Below are 13,322 nucleotides of genomic sequence, written 5' to 3' on the forward strand. Positions count from 1 at the left end.
ATTATTTTGGAGCCTAATTATGCCTGATTATATCATAATTTCAACTTGTTGTCATCATTTAGACTTTCAACTCGTAATTATGACTTTTTATCTCACATTTTCTACTTTTTATGTGATAATTTTGACTTTTATCTCATAATTTCGCTTGTATGTCATCATAATTAGCCTATAATTTACCAAAGAGCATTTTGTTATAGGCCTTATTATGTGGCTAAAATGAGCTTCCATACATTATTCATATAAACCTTCCTTCCTCGGTTGTGTTCTCTGCTCGTAGTAGGACAGTTTGCGAACATATAATGGTTCGTGTGGCTCACGCAAATCGAGAGGGCAGAGCTTAGCTGGCTCAATTGCATCTATTTCTTCAGTTCCCTCTCACGCTGGCGAGTGAATCCAGCGCGAGGCGAGACGGAGAACAGCACCGACCGCCACAGGGATGTATACCAAACACAGACAGAAAAACGGACACATTTCATCGACACGATATGTGCTTGTATTGCTATTGCTTTTTCTGTTCAACGGTTTACTGGAAATTGTAGGCGGAAATCCTCGGGAGGAAGGTAAGACAGCGCTTTCATACCCCAGAACCGAGGCTACTTGAAAAGTTGTTCTCCTTTATCAACCAGTTGCGCGCATCCACGAATAAGTTTTTTTGCTGGGAAACCGCATTTAAGTCGCTTCTAAAAGTGTAGGTCTGATGCATAAATACATTGTTTGCTTAGGTTACTGTGTAAAGAAAAGCTTTTTGAGCAATAATTCATCAGTGATTTCCCTTCCATATAAGGATGTGGATGTTGCCCACGTTGACTAATGCAAGAAGACTTTATTCTCAGCTGATTGTTTACTTTAATGTTGCTATAAACGTCAGGACATAATCAAATGTGATTGCACCTAATATTGACCTCAACTGAAAATGCAAAAGGAGAAAAGGTGACATTGTAACATTCTATTTGTTTTGTTCAATCTAACCGTTAAATCGGAACGATTTACATAGACATTTAAAAGTACAGTAACCCTATAGGGTAGCCTAGTGACCGAGAAGCAGCAGTAGCCTACTTTCTAACAGGATAATTTTTTAAGTTGCACTAGCCTACTATTCAGCAATTTAGTAACCTAACCGGAGTAGCGCAACGTTGATAGCCTATACTAAATCTACAGCGTGAAACATCAGCGCTGTTCTGACTCTATGACTCTCAGAACTACTCTAATCAGTAGATTCTTTTAAGTGAAAATAAAAAATAAAAAAACATCCAGCTCCATCTGTGTAGTCAGATTCCCAAACGAGTGAGTAGGAGCCGGTTCTTTTTGTGAATCAAAAACATAGCCTACATCGCAACCGGAGTAATCCGAATTCCAAATGATTGACTCTTATAAGTCCTTTATGTTGTCTAATGCTGTGTTGTTTCAACCCATGTTTGGGTCGAATATGGACAAACCCACCCAACCATTGACCCAAACATGGGTTGAAACAACCCATGTTTTTTAGAATGTATGTTTGGGTTCAATCTCCTGCTCATTCAAGGCTCTGTCTTATGATGATTCAATGGGCCATCTCTCATCATACGTGAGAGACTGTACATTCATTTTCTTGGCAATGGAACATGCCCTTGGCAATGTGTGTGTGTGTGTGTGTGTGTGTGTGTGTGTGTGTGTGTGTTGGTGTGTGTGTGTGTGTGTGTGTGTGTGTGTGTGTGTGTGTGTGTGTGTGTGTGTGTGTGTGCAAACATGAACATGCAAAATCTACACAGGAAGCCGGGACTTGAACCAGGGATCTCCTTGCTGTGAGGCAACAGTACGACCCAATATGCCACTGTGCCGGCCAATCCCCAATTATAGGTTTATTTAACATGCAAAAAAGTGATAAGTCAAACAAACACCCTTTTAGCTCTAGCCTTAATCAAACACACCTGAACCAGCTAATCAAAGGCTGCATCCGAAATTGCATTTTCCCTTACTAGTATATAGCCTATAATAGGTGAAAAACAGTGTGACAAGAGTAGTATGTCAGAATTTACAGTACTCATTAAAGAGTGGGCAAAAAGTACCCGGATGACCTACTACATCCAGCGAGATTCTGAAGTGTACGTAGGATGGATATTTAACCATCCCATGATGCCACGGGAGAGGATTTATGAATGGCAGCGAAGCTATGTAACTGATGCTGGTTGGTCACGTGATAATGACAACATGGCAAATGTAATGCGTCCGGATTATATTCATACTACATACATTTTTAGCGGACACAAAGTACTTATTTAAAATATGTACCTAAGAGAGTATATGCAATTTCAGATTCAGCCAAGGTCTTTGTGATTGCTAGAAAGTTACAGCCAGGTAAATTTTGAACAAGGTTGGAGTTAAATTGCAGGTAAATGGATCTTGAGGGCCCAGAGTGTTACTGAATACTGAAAGATACTGAAAGAATCATTATGGAGCCTAATCATTTACAGGACCACAAATCCCTATAAAGCGATGCATGTTAGTCAAACTGCTAAACTGCACACAATGAATCGATTTGATCATTAGACATTGATCAATTTTTCAGTTGTGTAAAATAATGATATGATGTGAGTCGCAATGACAGTTCTCCATTAAAACAAGACTGTTATTGAAATCCTTTACTGTCAAAATTATAAACCACAACAAGATCCAGGTTACTTTTAGCATTTAAATAGTTCACATTATCAATGCCTCAGATTCTCTGAATCACTGAGCAACACATGAAAAATATAAAGGAAGACTGCTGATCGTGTTTTTTTTTTCCCACTATAATATTTCATTACAGGCATCACTTCTCTGTAATTTAAACACTGTGTGTTTTAAAGAAACTCAAACAGGCTGTTGGTCTCAGGATATCAAGTTAACAGTCCTGTTCCAACATACACTACACGAGCTCTCTGCGTGTTCTGTGTGTTTGGAGAAGTTCCTACATCTCTCTGAGATTTGACCAGGGACTCTGGGACCTGCGCTGAGATTCAGTATCCATATTGTGTGACAGACCTTTAATGCATTTATAACAAGCCTAGCGATATAATCTACGACAGGCAAGAGCTATTAGCAAGAGTAAATATTCTGCTGAGCTGAGAAGTTGATGTTAAAATATACTTATGGCTTGTTTTCACATATATGTGGATAATCAACGATGCACATTTAGCCCATATATATATATATATATATATATATATGGGGTTTATACTAGAAGGCAGTCTGGTGACATAGTGTAATAATAAAACTAGGAGGCTAGGAAGCAGCTTGTGTTCTGTGCTTCAGTTGCTGTAATGAGGAAATGACCAATCAAATTTTCAAATGCAATAAATTCAAGAAGTGAGATCCTAATTTAGAAAGCAAATATTAAAAAGACATAACTTCCCATTCAGTTTTCAGTACCAAACATTCCAATAACTGATTCTTGAAGAAAAAAAAAGAAGAAAAAAAAGAAGAAGTTGTATGTGGATTTTTTGTTGATTTTGACAGCTTTCTGAAATACTTGATTCTTGTCAAGTATTTTTAAGTAATTACTGTTGTCTGGTGCAACTGTATAACTGACTGCTCATATGGGTAATCTTTCTCTCTCTCTCTCTCTCTCTCTCTCTCTCTCTCTCCTCTCTTTCTCTTTTCATACAATGCAAGTTGTTAATTAATGCCATCTTTCAACTCAAAACAGGTATCGACCGTAGTAAAGCTGGCCTTAGAAGACTTCAGGGTTACTTACATTATGAACATAAAACTTTGTTACGCTCTAAAAAATGCTGTGTTGTTTCAACCCATGTTTGGGTCAAATATGGACAAACCCACCCAACCATTGACCCAAACATGGGTTGAAACAACCCATGTTTTTTAGAATGTATGTTTGGGTTCAATCTCCTGCTCATTCTGTTTATTCCACTCCCTGTTTATTCCTGGTATTTTTTTATTTTACTTCTGTCGTTTTTGTCAATCCAATAACAATAAGTTAACGACGCTAAATACAAATGTAAACAGGGTCTAAAACATTTTGAGTTTGTCCACTTTTGACCACTTCCGGAGTTAGTCGAAACACATTCGACCGTATTGCTTTCGTAGTGCAAACGCTCATGTGGTCGAATGTGTTCAAACAGCCACAAAGAGCGCCTACTCATACTGACCTAATGCATAAACATAGAAGCTCGTTAACTAGACCGGATTTGAACTTTGTTGGCTGAAGACCTAATTTTGGTTTGAAGACGAAAAGCGTACCAAGCTAGCCTGGGAAAACCCAGACAACTTCCGGCAAATTTAGATTTGCTCTGCAAGTAGTCTGGCAAAGAGCTCATTCAAGCCCATTTCTAATCCGTCGAAATCGCGGCACCAATCAGAAACGTTGGGGCGGGCTTTACACGATGACGATCGCTCTGATTGGTTTTAGGTCTATCCAATTGCGCCCAGAGGCATTTGAGCGACGTCCGTTGGTGAAGCGCACCAACTTTTAAATGCATATTAAAATTGCAAACACATGAGGCCAGTCTCCATGAAAGACTCACTGGCAGATGAACGTGCTACTACATTTCTCTCCGAAACGGTAGGAAATGAAATGGGATTTAATAGAGGATTTTAACTGTGACAAGATGATTGACAGGGCAGTTTACATGACAGGATGCACGCGACAGATTGTTGTATGTCCCAAAGCTTGCCTACTTTTTTGCTACACATTCAAAAGTAAATACCTTTTCTTCACAAAAAGAGTAAATACTTTTATGGCGTAGTGTAACTTAGGCGAATTGGGACGCAGCATATGGCTTTACACGATGACGATCGCTCTGATTGGTTTTAGGTCTATCCAATAATGCCCAGAGGCATTTGAGCGACGTCCGTTGGTGACGCCCCTTTGGAAATGAGTTATTAATGAAGCTTTGCCAGACCATAACTCAGTTACTACTGAGAATGGTCTGGTTTTAACCTGGCTAGTACCAAGCACAATGTTCTCTCACCATTCATGATTTCTAACATGCACTCACCGCGTTCGTCGTGGTCTTGCGTCTGCCAGAGCAGAAACGATAGCTACTGCTCTCCGTATGTTTTTCCGTTGTCTCCTTTCTCGTTCATATGTAAATTGCACATGCTTGTTTCGTCTATAAGATCAAAAGATTAGAAAAAGTCCATACATTTACTCACCCATATACCCCTCCCCTCGAAGAAATCAGGACAGAAGTGGTCGAAAGTGAAATTAAGAAAATTAAAACACGGTAACACCAAGTGTAAACGGAAATGTTTCTCCCTCGTCTATTTGTGATTCAATCGACCAAAACGCATTTTACCAGGTGTAAACAGGGCCAAAATGTGCTTTTCCTCGCCTGTCACTCCAATACATACCGGTATTATACAGTGTGTTAAATACTTATTATAAACATTTACCAATCTAGCATTCACTTGAATTAATAAATGTGTGGCAAAATAATCATATTTTGCACATCACACATGTATTATTGGGGAAGACATTTTTTTCTGATGTTTTACTATTTGGACCTACTATCATGGTTGTGACAGAAAATGTACAGCAAATACAATTACTTAAAACTCGCCAGAGTCAGTTTGACCTTGTTCGACCTGTAGCAGGCGAAATACTCAAATATAGTTTGAAAGGGGTCTGTACTTTAAGCAGTTCATGCTGAATTAATTGCAAAAAATTGTAGAGAAAAATAATTTGAAGAGGAATTTCAATAGTGTTGCTTTGTGAGCACAGGATAGTCTTACTATTCAGTGGCCTTATTCTGGGATTTCGATTGGGGACCAGCTTCCGTATTTTCTGTATACTGTGCTATTTGTTGCGGAATGATTTGAAAGCTTAAAATATTGAGAATAAGACAAATACTGGAAGAGAATAATGGTTACGTCAAATCAAATAGAAACCTTGCTACAGTACAAAATAGGAAAGAATTGTAGATTTATTTGGAATATGTACATAATAGCATAGGAGGTATAAATAAGGCAGACTTTTTGCAGTGGTCTACTCACAGTGCTTTGTGCTCTCCACAGCTGCATGGGTTCGTTATATCACCATTACTCATTTATACGCCTTATGTTTATGCGATGAGAAGAAAGATGGATGACTTTGGGTTTCATCAATATGTCTAAAAAGCTTCTTGTTCCTGGAATTTTCCATTAGTCCCTGGACTACAGTTTCTCTATCAAGATAATGACTTTCATAAATTGGCTCACAGAATAGATAATGGTTGTTTTTCCTTGTGAAAGCGATTTTTGTGGCATGGAATATTATTATAACACCATCTTCTTTTCTCAAACAGTAGGCCCAGTGTATGTCATTATAAATCATATCTGTCTTCTTAAATACCACATATATTTTTAAAATTGTGTGTGTTGTCAGGTTTTACCGCTTGCCGCCTTTGTGAGAAATAAATGTACTTAAACTGTGCTTGCTGAAAATATAATATGAATTAAATAAAAAGCCACTTAAGTGTACTTAAAGAGAGTACACTTTCTTGAATATTTCTTAAAACATTTAAGAACACGTTTAAAAAGTGCACTTTGTAACAATGTCAAATTAAGCGTTACTCTAAAGGATATTTTAAATCATTATGTTTTTGTTTTTTTCATGCTTTAAAGAAGTATACTTTGAATACTTGTATTTTAGTATACGTTGACTAAAATACAAAAGTCCATGTAAAGTACTTGATTATGATTTTAACTTGTGCAGTGTAGTGTATTTGATGTTACATTTAAAGTTCATACGTTTTAAATGTACTTAATTGAAACTTTATCGTTACAAATGTGTAAATAAGAATATATTTAATGACATTCAAGTTTAGGTGGAAATTATATTGAAGCATATTTTAGTTTAGTTTAGTTTTGGGGATATTTTGGGGATATTTAATTTAATTTTATCAATCAATAAATTCCTCTTGAAACAAACTTTGTTGTATTATTTTAATTTAATACTGTGAAGCTGCTTTGATACAATCTGTATTGTGAAAAGCGCTATACAAATAAACTTGACTTGACTTGACTTTATCATAAATGCTTGTCAGAACATTCAACAATAACAATATTTCAAAGACGAATACAAGTAATTATGAAATTACTTAAAAAGATGTACTTGCGTCCTCAAAAAAGTACTCTTAAGGTTAAAAGTACTACAAGCTGGTCCCAGGCGGGTGGGACTACGCTAAAACCTTTATGTACCCTTTACAAACAAGCTGTGAAAGTTCTTGACAAAAAACCAAGAAACTACCACCACTGCACCATCATAAAAAAATACAACCTATTAACCTTTGACAGTTTTCTCTGTTTTGCAGACATGTGCCTGATGTATAAATTGACCCATGATCTTGCACCACCCCCACTCAAGCAATTTTGCAGAGATAATGTAAGGGTCACCAGGGCTTCTGTAAGAGGTGACTGTTACACTCAATTTAGGAAGACAAAATTTGGTCAATCAGCTTTTTCATTTACTGTAGTAGAAAAGTGGAACTTAATTCCACTTCACATTAGAGGTTGTGCAAGTCTCAGCAGTTTTAAAATGTCCTTAAAGACTTGGCTGAAGGCGAATCAACTATGTGATCATTGATCTTTTTATAATATGGAATGTATATTTGTATTTTGGTCTATATGTGAGAAATGCTTGTCACATGTTGTTTGTTGTTAAGTTTTTATCTGTTTTGATAGTATTGTCTATATTGTCTATATTGTCTTTTATCTTCCTTGCCCAGGGACCACAGATGTAAATTAGCTGTATAGCTAACTCTGGTACAGGGCCTGAACTGTGCATGGTCCCTGTCAAATAAACAAATAAAATAAAATAAAATAAAATAAAATAAAATAAAATAAAATAAAATAAAATAAAATAAAATAAAATAAAATAAAATAAAATAAAATAAAATAAAATAAAATAAAATAAAATAAAATAAAATAAAATAAAATAAAATAGATAAACCAATTGCTTTTAACATCAATGTAAACTATAATAGATTTCCATTTTATTGTTAGTGTCCGCAAACATTACATTAGATTTGCACTGAGGTATCTTCTTTTAAAGTATATTATTTACGTAATAAGTACTCTTTTTAAAAGTATGCTAAAGTGTATTTCTTTTTCACAAGGGTGTATGTTGTTAGCATTTCAAACAGTGGTGTATGCTTTGTGTTTCATTGTGCATTTGACAAGTCAAAAACTTCCTTCTTTGAAAACGACTTATAGGCTATCAGCATATCTTAGAACAGTTGGAAATGCAAGGGGACTTTAGTGCACTCCTACACAATCAGTGCTCATGGCATTTGAAAAAAAAAAAAAATAAATAAAAAAATATGGAAGGCTGTATGAGTCAGATAGCATTATAAATTGACATTCTTATGTGCTACAGTATATAATGAGCGCAAGAGAAAAAATTTGTGTGTGTCTGAGAGAGAAAGAAAAATAAGAAGAGAGACAAAGAGACAAAGGTAATCAGAGAGTGAATCATAGAGACAAAAAGCTAAAGACAGAGATGGGGAGCGTGGCGGAGCTGTTAGTTGGAAGGTAAGGGTAGGGAGGAGTTTTTCTGTGTTGTTTAGAGCTGTCACTGAAGACGCCCGGTCCCTGCAGCGCTTTGTGATTGCATTTGGTGTAAAACGGCACCCTGGAAACAGTGATAGAAACAGTTCCATTCAAACCTCTCTCTTTCACACACGCATCAGGCACAATTCAGAGAAGAGATCCCCCACACAGAAGCAACATTCAATCTTGTGCCAGCTTATCTCACACACACACATACACAATCATAGTCCGCCAACTGCACCATGCTGCATGTTTTAGAGTGTCACTAAATTGCAGATGCTTCCTGTCAATCTGATATTGACATATTTTTTTAGTCCTCGTCTCTCAGTGATGGTTCATAAATTGGTCAATCACACAGATGATGGCTGTGGTGTCTGTAGAAATCCTCACACAGTCACACAGCCGCTGTGATGGACTGATACATTCTATTTTAACCCGTTTAAGGCAAGAACATAATGTTTTATGTTCATAAGGAAAGTTTATAATTTACTAGAATGTATGTATAAATATATTATTTATTAAAATGTATTAATAGATAGATAGATGATAGATAGATAGATAGATAGATAGATAGATAGATAGATAGATAGATAGATATACTGTCTTATAAAATATTGATATAATTTATTTATAATTTAAATAAATCATTTCCAACATATAGTCTCAAATAAAACATTTTCATGTTCTCCCCCTCAAAGTATTGCTTTTATTTTCCATTTTACAATTCGTATATCCCAAGAAAACAAAATTTAGAGGAATAGTTCACTTAAAATGTTTTATTCTGTCATCATTTACTCACCCTCAAGTTGTTTCAAACCTGTATGAAGAATGTCGGTAACCAAACAGTTGATGGACCATTAACTTCCAAAGTATTTTTTTTCCCTTACTATGGAAGTCAATGATGTCCATCAATTGGTTACCGACATTCTTCAAAATATCTTCCTTTGTGATCAGCAGAAGAAAGAAATTCATACAGGTTTGAAACAACTTGAGGGTGAGCTATTCCTATAAGTGAACTATTCCTTTAACATTGGCAGTGGTCTTCTTACAACACACTGCTATTTTAATGTTACTTTGAGTTATTTGAGTTTATTTTAAAATGTATTTTACTTTTTTTTTTAATGTATTTATTTTTACACTTTGTTTTTGAGCAAAAATTTGGCAAAATTGTTTCATTGTTTCAATTTTAAGTTCTAATTTTAAATACCCCTTTTATCTGTTTCTCCCTTTCTATCTCTCTCAGTTGTGACAGGAAATCATAATCATCTTATCGGTTTTTCTTTATATTTGTATTCTGTCCTCTCCTATATCAATACGTAATCCTATAACAGCAATGCTGCTTTATGGATCTTATTTGCCTTCTTACATATGTGTTGGATGTCTGGATTACACTCATTAGGCCTCTTATAAGATGCTTTTGCAACATCTGGTGCAGTATTTCAGTTGTGACATTTAAAAGCTGACATCCAGTCAAATCTGTCAGTTGCACTCAACCTATCCCATCCTCAGGGCCGACCACAATATTGTTCATCGCCGTAATGAGGCGTGAGAATCAAATCAAAGATTTTATGCACATTCCTTTGTGGAGGTGTAAAAATTAAGTGTAGCTTCAGTTCTGGCAGGTCACGTTAGATCCTGACTCTCAGCTGATACACGTCGTCTACCTATAGCAATACGACGCCTATCACTGTATACATATATAAGCTCCTTCAGTGTTATCAACAGCTATTGTGATTCTCAGGAGCTAATTACCCTCCTCCATCCCCAGTTCCTCCTCTCGTCCAGTCGGTATGGCATTCTGATTCCCCTTGAATCAGAATAAATTCTCTAATTATGTTGTACTTTAAAATCTTGAATTAATGATATCTGCAATACATTCATGTTGGTTCTGTTCTGTTTACCCCAAGGGGGGTTATTGCTGCTCTCCCTGCCCTTATCCATCCTATAGGCTGCATGGATGCGCAGGGAGTTCTCGCCCAGAACAGAACCATACTGCCAATCCTAACTGTATGCTAATTGTCAAACGTTTTTGACGATAGTGGTCCTGACAGTAATATGAGGAAATTCGTTTTTTAATAGTTCTTTTATTTAGCTGTACATAAATTGAGCAAAACTGTAAATTAATATTTGTATTAACTATAAATATATTATTGATTTAATGAGACTCCAAGGGAAAGCAAGAGAGGAAAGTGAACAGAAGCAAAAAGAGGAAGAATACTAATCCTCTTCTCCTTCAGGCCTTCACTTTTCTCCTGAGGTCTGTTCCTAAAAAGCCTGGTAAGAGAGGAAGGGAAAAGCAAGGCTCTCTGGGACCCCCATGGCAGTTGAATGACTTGACGGGCAGATAATTGTCAACCAGAGGAAGGTCAATTTCACTGTGTTTGAAGAGCAAGTGCCCTCAAGCCAGCTCTGGCCTTCTTAGATCATTCTTCGGGAACAATGTCTTAGGCTGGCTTGCAGCTAATGCTTTCTCTAAACCTATTAGTTTTGGAAAATGGTTTTCTCTAGAGGGCCTTAGTCTGCGTTGATGGATTCTCTGGATTTATGCCGTGCAGGCGACAGGCTGATTATTTTACGTCCCAGAACTCAAACTTGGCCTTTGATGATGTTTATTGTGGAAAAGAACTGCGGTTACAACCAGAATAGACTTTGCGATACATTCTGATTGACAACAAGCCGCAGTGATTTAGATCACGCCGACTTTAGACGAGTCTGATATTTTAGCATTAGCGGAGATGAGACCATTTCAATTTGGAAATAGAAAAGAAAATTGGAAAAAGGATGGTCTTGTGAAGACCATACCGACACACTGCCCTCCCGATCAATTCTATTGCTTCCTTTTACCTCCTGTCATATTTTATAAACTCCAGCCATAAATGGATATGGCAAGGTCAGTAATGATCTTATTTTTCCACATTTGTGTGCATGACAGCTCTGAGTGAGACCTCTGAGATCAAGCTTAGAGGGGATGCTTATTTGTTTCTTTTTGCAAAGAAAAGTACAATCATTGAGGAAAAGAGAGGGATGTAAGAGAAAAATCTCCTCTCTTGTCACTTTATCGGGGAGAATGAATAGCCAGTTTCGCTGCGCTGATAATCAACTTGTAAAAGCTTGTAATTTTAGTGTCTAATTTTGAATCCCACAAGAGGTTTAAATCAAGTGCATGAAAGCTGTACAAAATGATTTATGAGGATGATTATTCCTCTTAATCATGAGTGATTGAGGGAGATTAATAGCCTGACCTACTGCCCACTTTCAGCTGCCTCTCAAGAGTTGATTAACTTAATGCCAGGCCTGGATTGCCAAGCTTTATTGTACTGTCTTAAGTGTTACGTCCATGTTCAACCTTTATAAGATTTCAGGCTTGATAACAGCAGCGCAAACATGGTTAGTAGTCTGGGACGCCTGCAGGATTTCATTTCAGGGTGCGCACAGAAACCTGACCATGCCCAAAATGCAATAAATCTCAGAGAATATCAGATCCTTTGGCTTTTTTGTGACACGACAAGGTCTGAAAAAATGTCATATAGCACAACCACTCAAAAAACTCATTTAAATAAATTATAGATGAAATAATAAACAAACAAACAAATAATACAAGAAATACACTTCCATTGAAAAGTTTTGGGTGGCCTTTTTTTTTCTTCTTTTTTTTAAATGTTCACCAAGACTGCATTTATTTGACCAAAAACACTGTAAAATTAAAAAATATCTGTTCTCTATTTAAAATGTTTTTTATTCCTGTGATGGCAAAGCTGAATTTTCAGCATCATTAATCTAGTCTTCAGTGTCACATGATCCTTCAGATCTATGATGATATGAATATGAGGATTTGCTGCTCAAGAAACATTTTTTTTTTATTATCAATGTTGAAAACAGTTGTGATGCTTAACAGGAACTTTTTTTTTTATTCAAAGTCAAATGAACAGCATTTATTTGAAATTGAAATCTAACATTATAAATGTCTTATCAATTGAATTCATCCATGCTGACATTTTTTTTTATTCATTTGTACTTTTCTTCATCATGGACACTCGTATATGCCATTGATCCTTAAAGTGAGGTTGAAATGTCATTAACCATTGTTTTTTTTTTCCTTCTCATGATCTGTGCATCTCTTTCTTTTCAGTGGAAGACAGGGGACAGAGAGTGACGGCACACTGGATCTCTCACGGTACAGCACAGCAGGAGACTGAAACTGCATTTAAGGTAAGGCACTAGGTAATGATAATAAAAAAAATATATGTTTAAATATTCACCACAAACATATTCTTATATTTATAACATAAAATATTCATCAGTTGTATGCAAACTGCCAGGAGACTCCTCACTAGGGTGACATTTAGTTAGATAGTGTACTAAAGACACATTGTACACTGTTGTCTTGGTCTTAGTTGTTACATTTCCATACATATACGAAGAGTTGAGCAAGAGTGGATGCAGCTTGGCCAATGTGTTTGTGGATTTCAGCACGGTGGCAAACGTTTTTAGTGGTGCGTTGACCCAGATATGTAACATGATGGACAACATAATGAGTTTTCTCTACATGAAAATGTTCAAGCCAGCGTCTTACAAGCCAGTCCAATGGGTCCTTAGAAGGAGTTGTTCCCTCTTGCAGCTTTCTTCAATTATGAGGAAAGGCCTGGAATCCAGACAGAGCCTTGCTTTTGGCCACTGCAGGTGTTCTAACATTTAGAGTTTCTAACAAGCAACTAAAAAGGTTTCCCTTCATGTTCTCTTGGAAGAGCTTGATAATTCTGTGCAGCCTAGGAGACCGCCTGCCATCTGAATGATCTCAAAGAGCCCCCTTTTGTTCA

At 36.5% G+C, this 13,322-nt stretch overlaps 1 protein-coding gene and 1 long non-coding RNA gene across 2 annotated transcripts in view; one reads left to right on the forward strand and one right to left on the reverse strand.

Annotated features, from left to right (window-relative positions):
- The first annotated feature begins 314 nt into the window (after positions 1-314).
- adam19a (ADAM metallopeptidase domain 19a) overlaps positions 315-13,322 on the forward strand; it is a 105,692-nt gene continuing 92,684 nt past the window's right edge. The window contains exons 1-2 of the mRNA XM_082151747.1: positions 315-560; positions 12,635-12,714. Of these exons, the coding sequence (XP_082007873.1) occupies positions 437-560; positions 12,635-12,714 (204 nt within the window). The 5' untranslated portion in view covers positions 315-436. The remainder of the gene's footprint in view (positions 561-12,634; positions 12,715-13,322) is intronic.
- LOC309486570 lies at positions 2,748-6,808 on the reverse strand. The gene is made up of 2 exons (XR_014201602.1): positions 2,836-6,808; positions 2,748-2,794 (listed from the first exon to the last, which is right to left on the reverse strand). It is a non-coding gene; the product is annotated as an uncharacterized lncRNA (long non-coding RNA).

The sequence above is a fragment of the Leuciscus leuciscus genome (assembly GCF_965113295.1).
Source record: "Leuciscus leuciscus genome assembly, chromosome: 2".
NCBI classification, from domain to species: domain Eukaryota; kingdom Metazoa; phylum Chordata; class Actinopteri; order Cypriniformes; family Leuciscidae; genus Leuciscus; species Leuciscus leuciscus.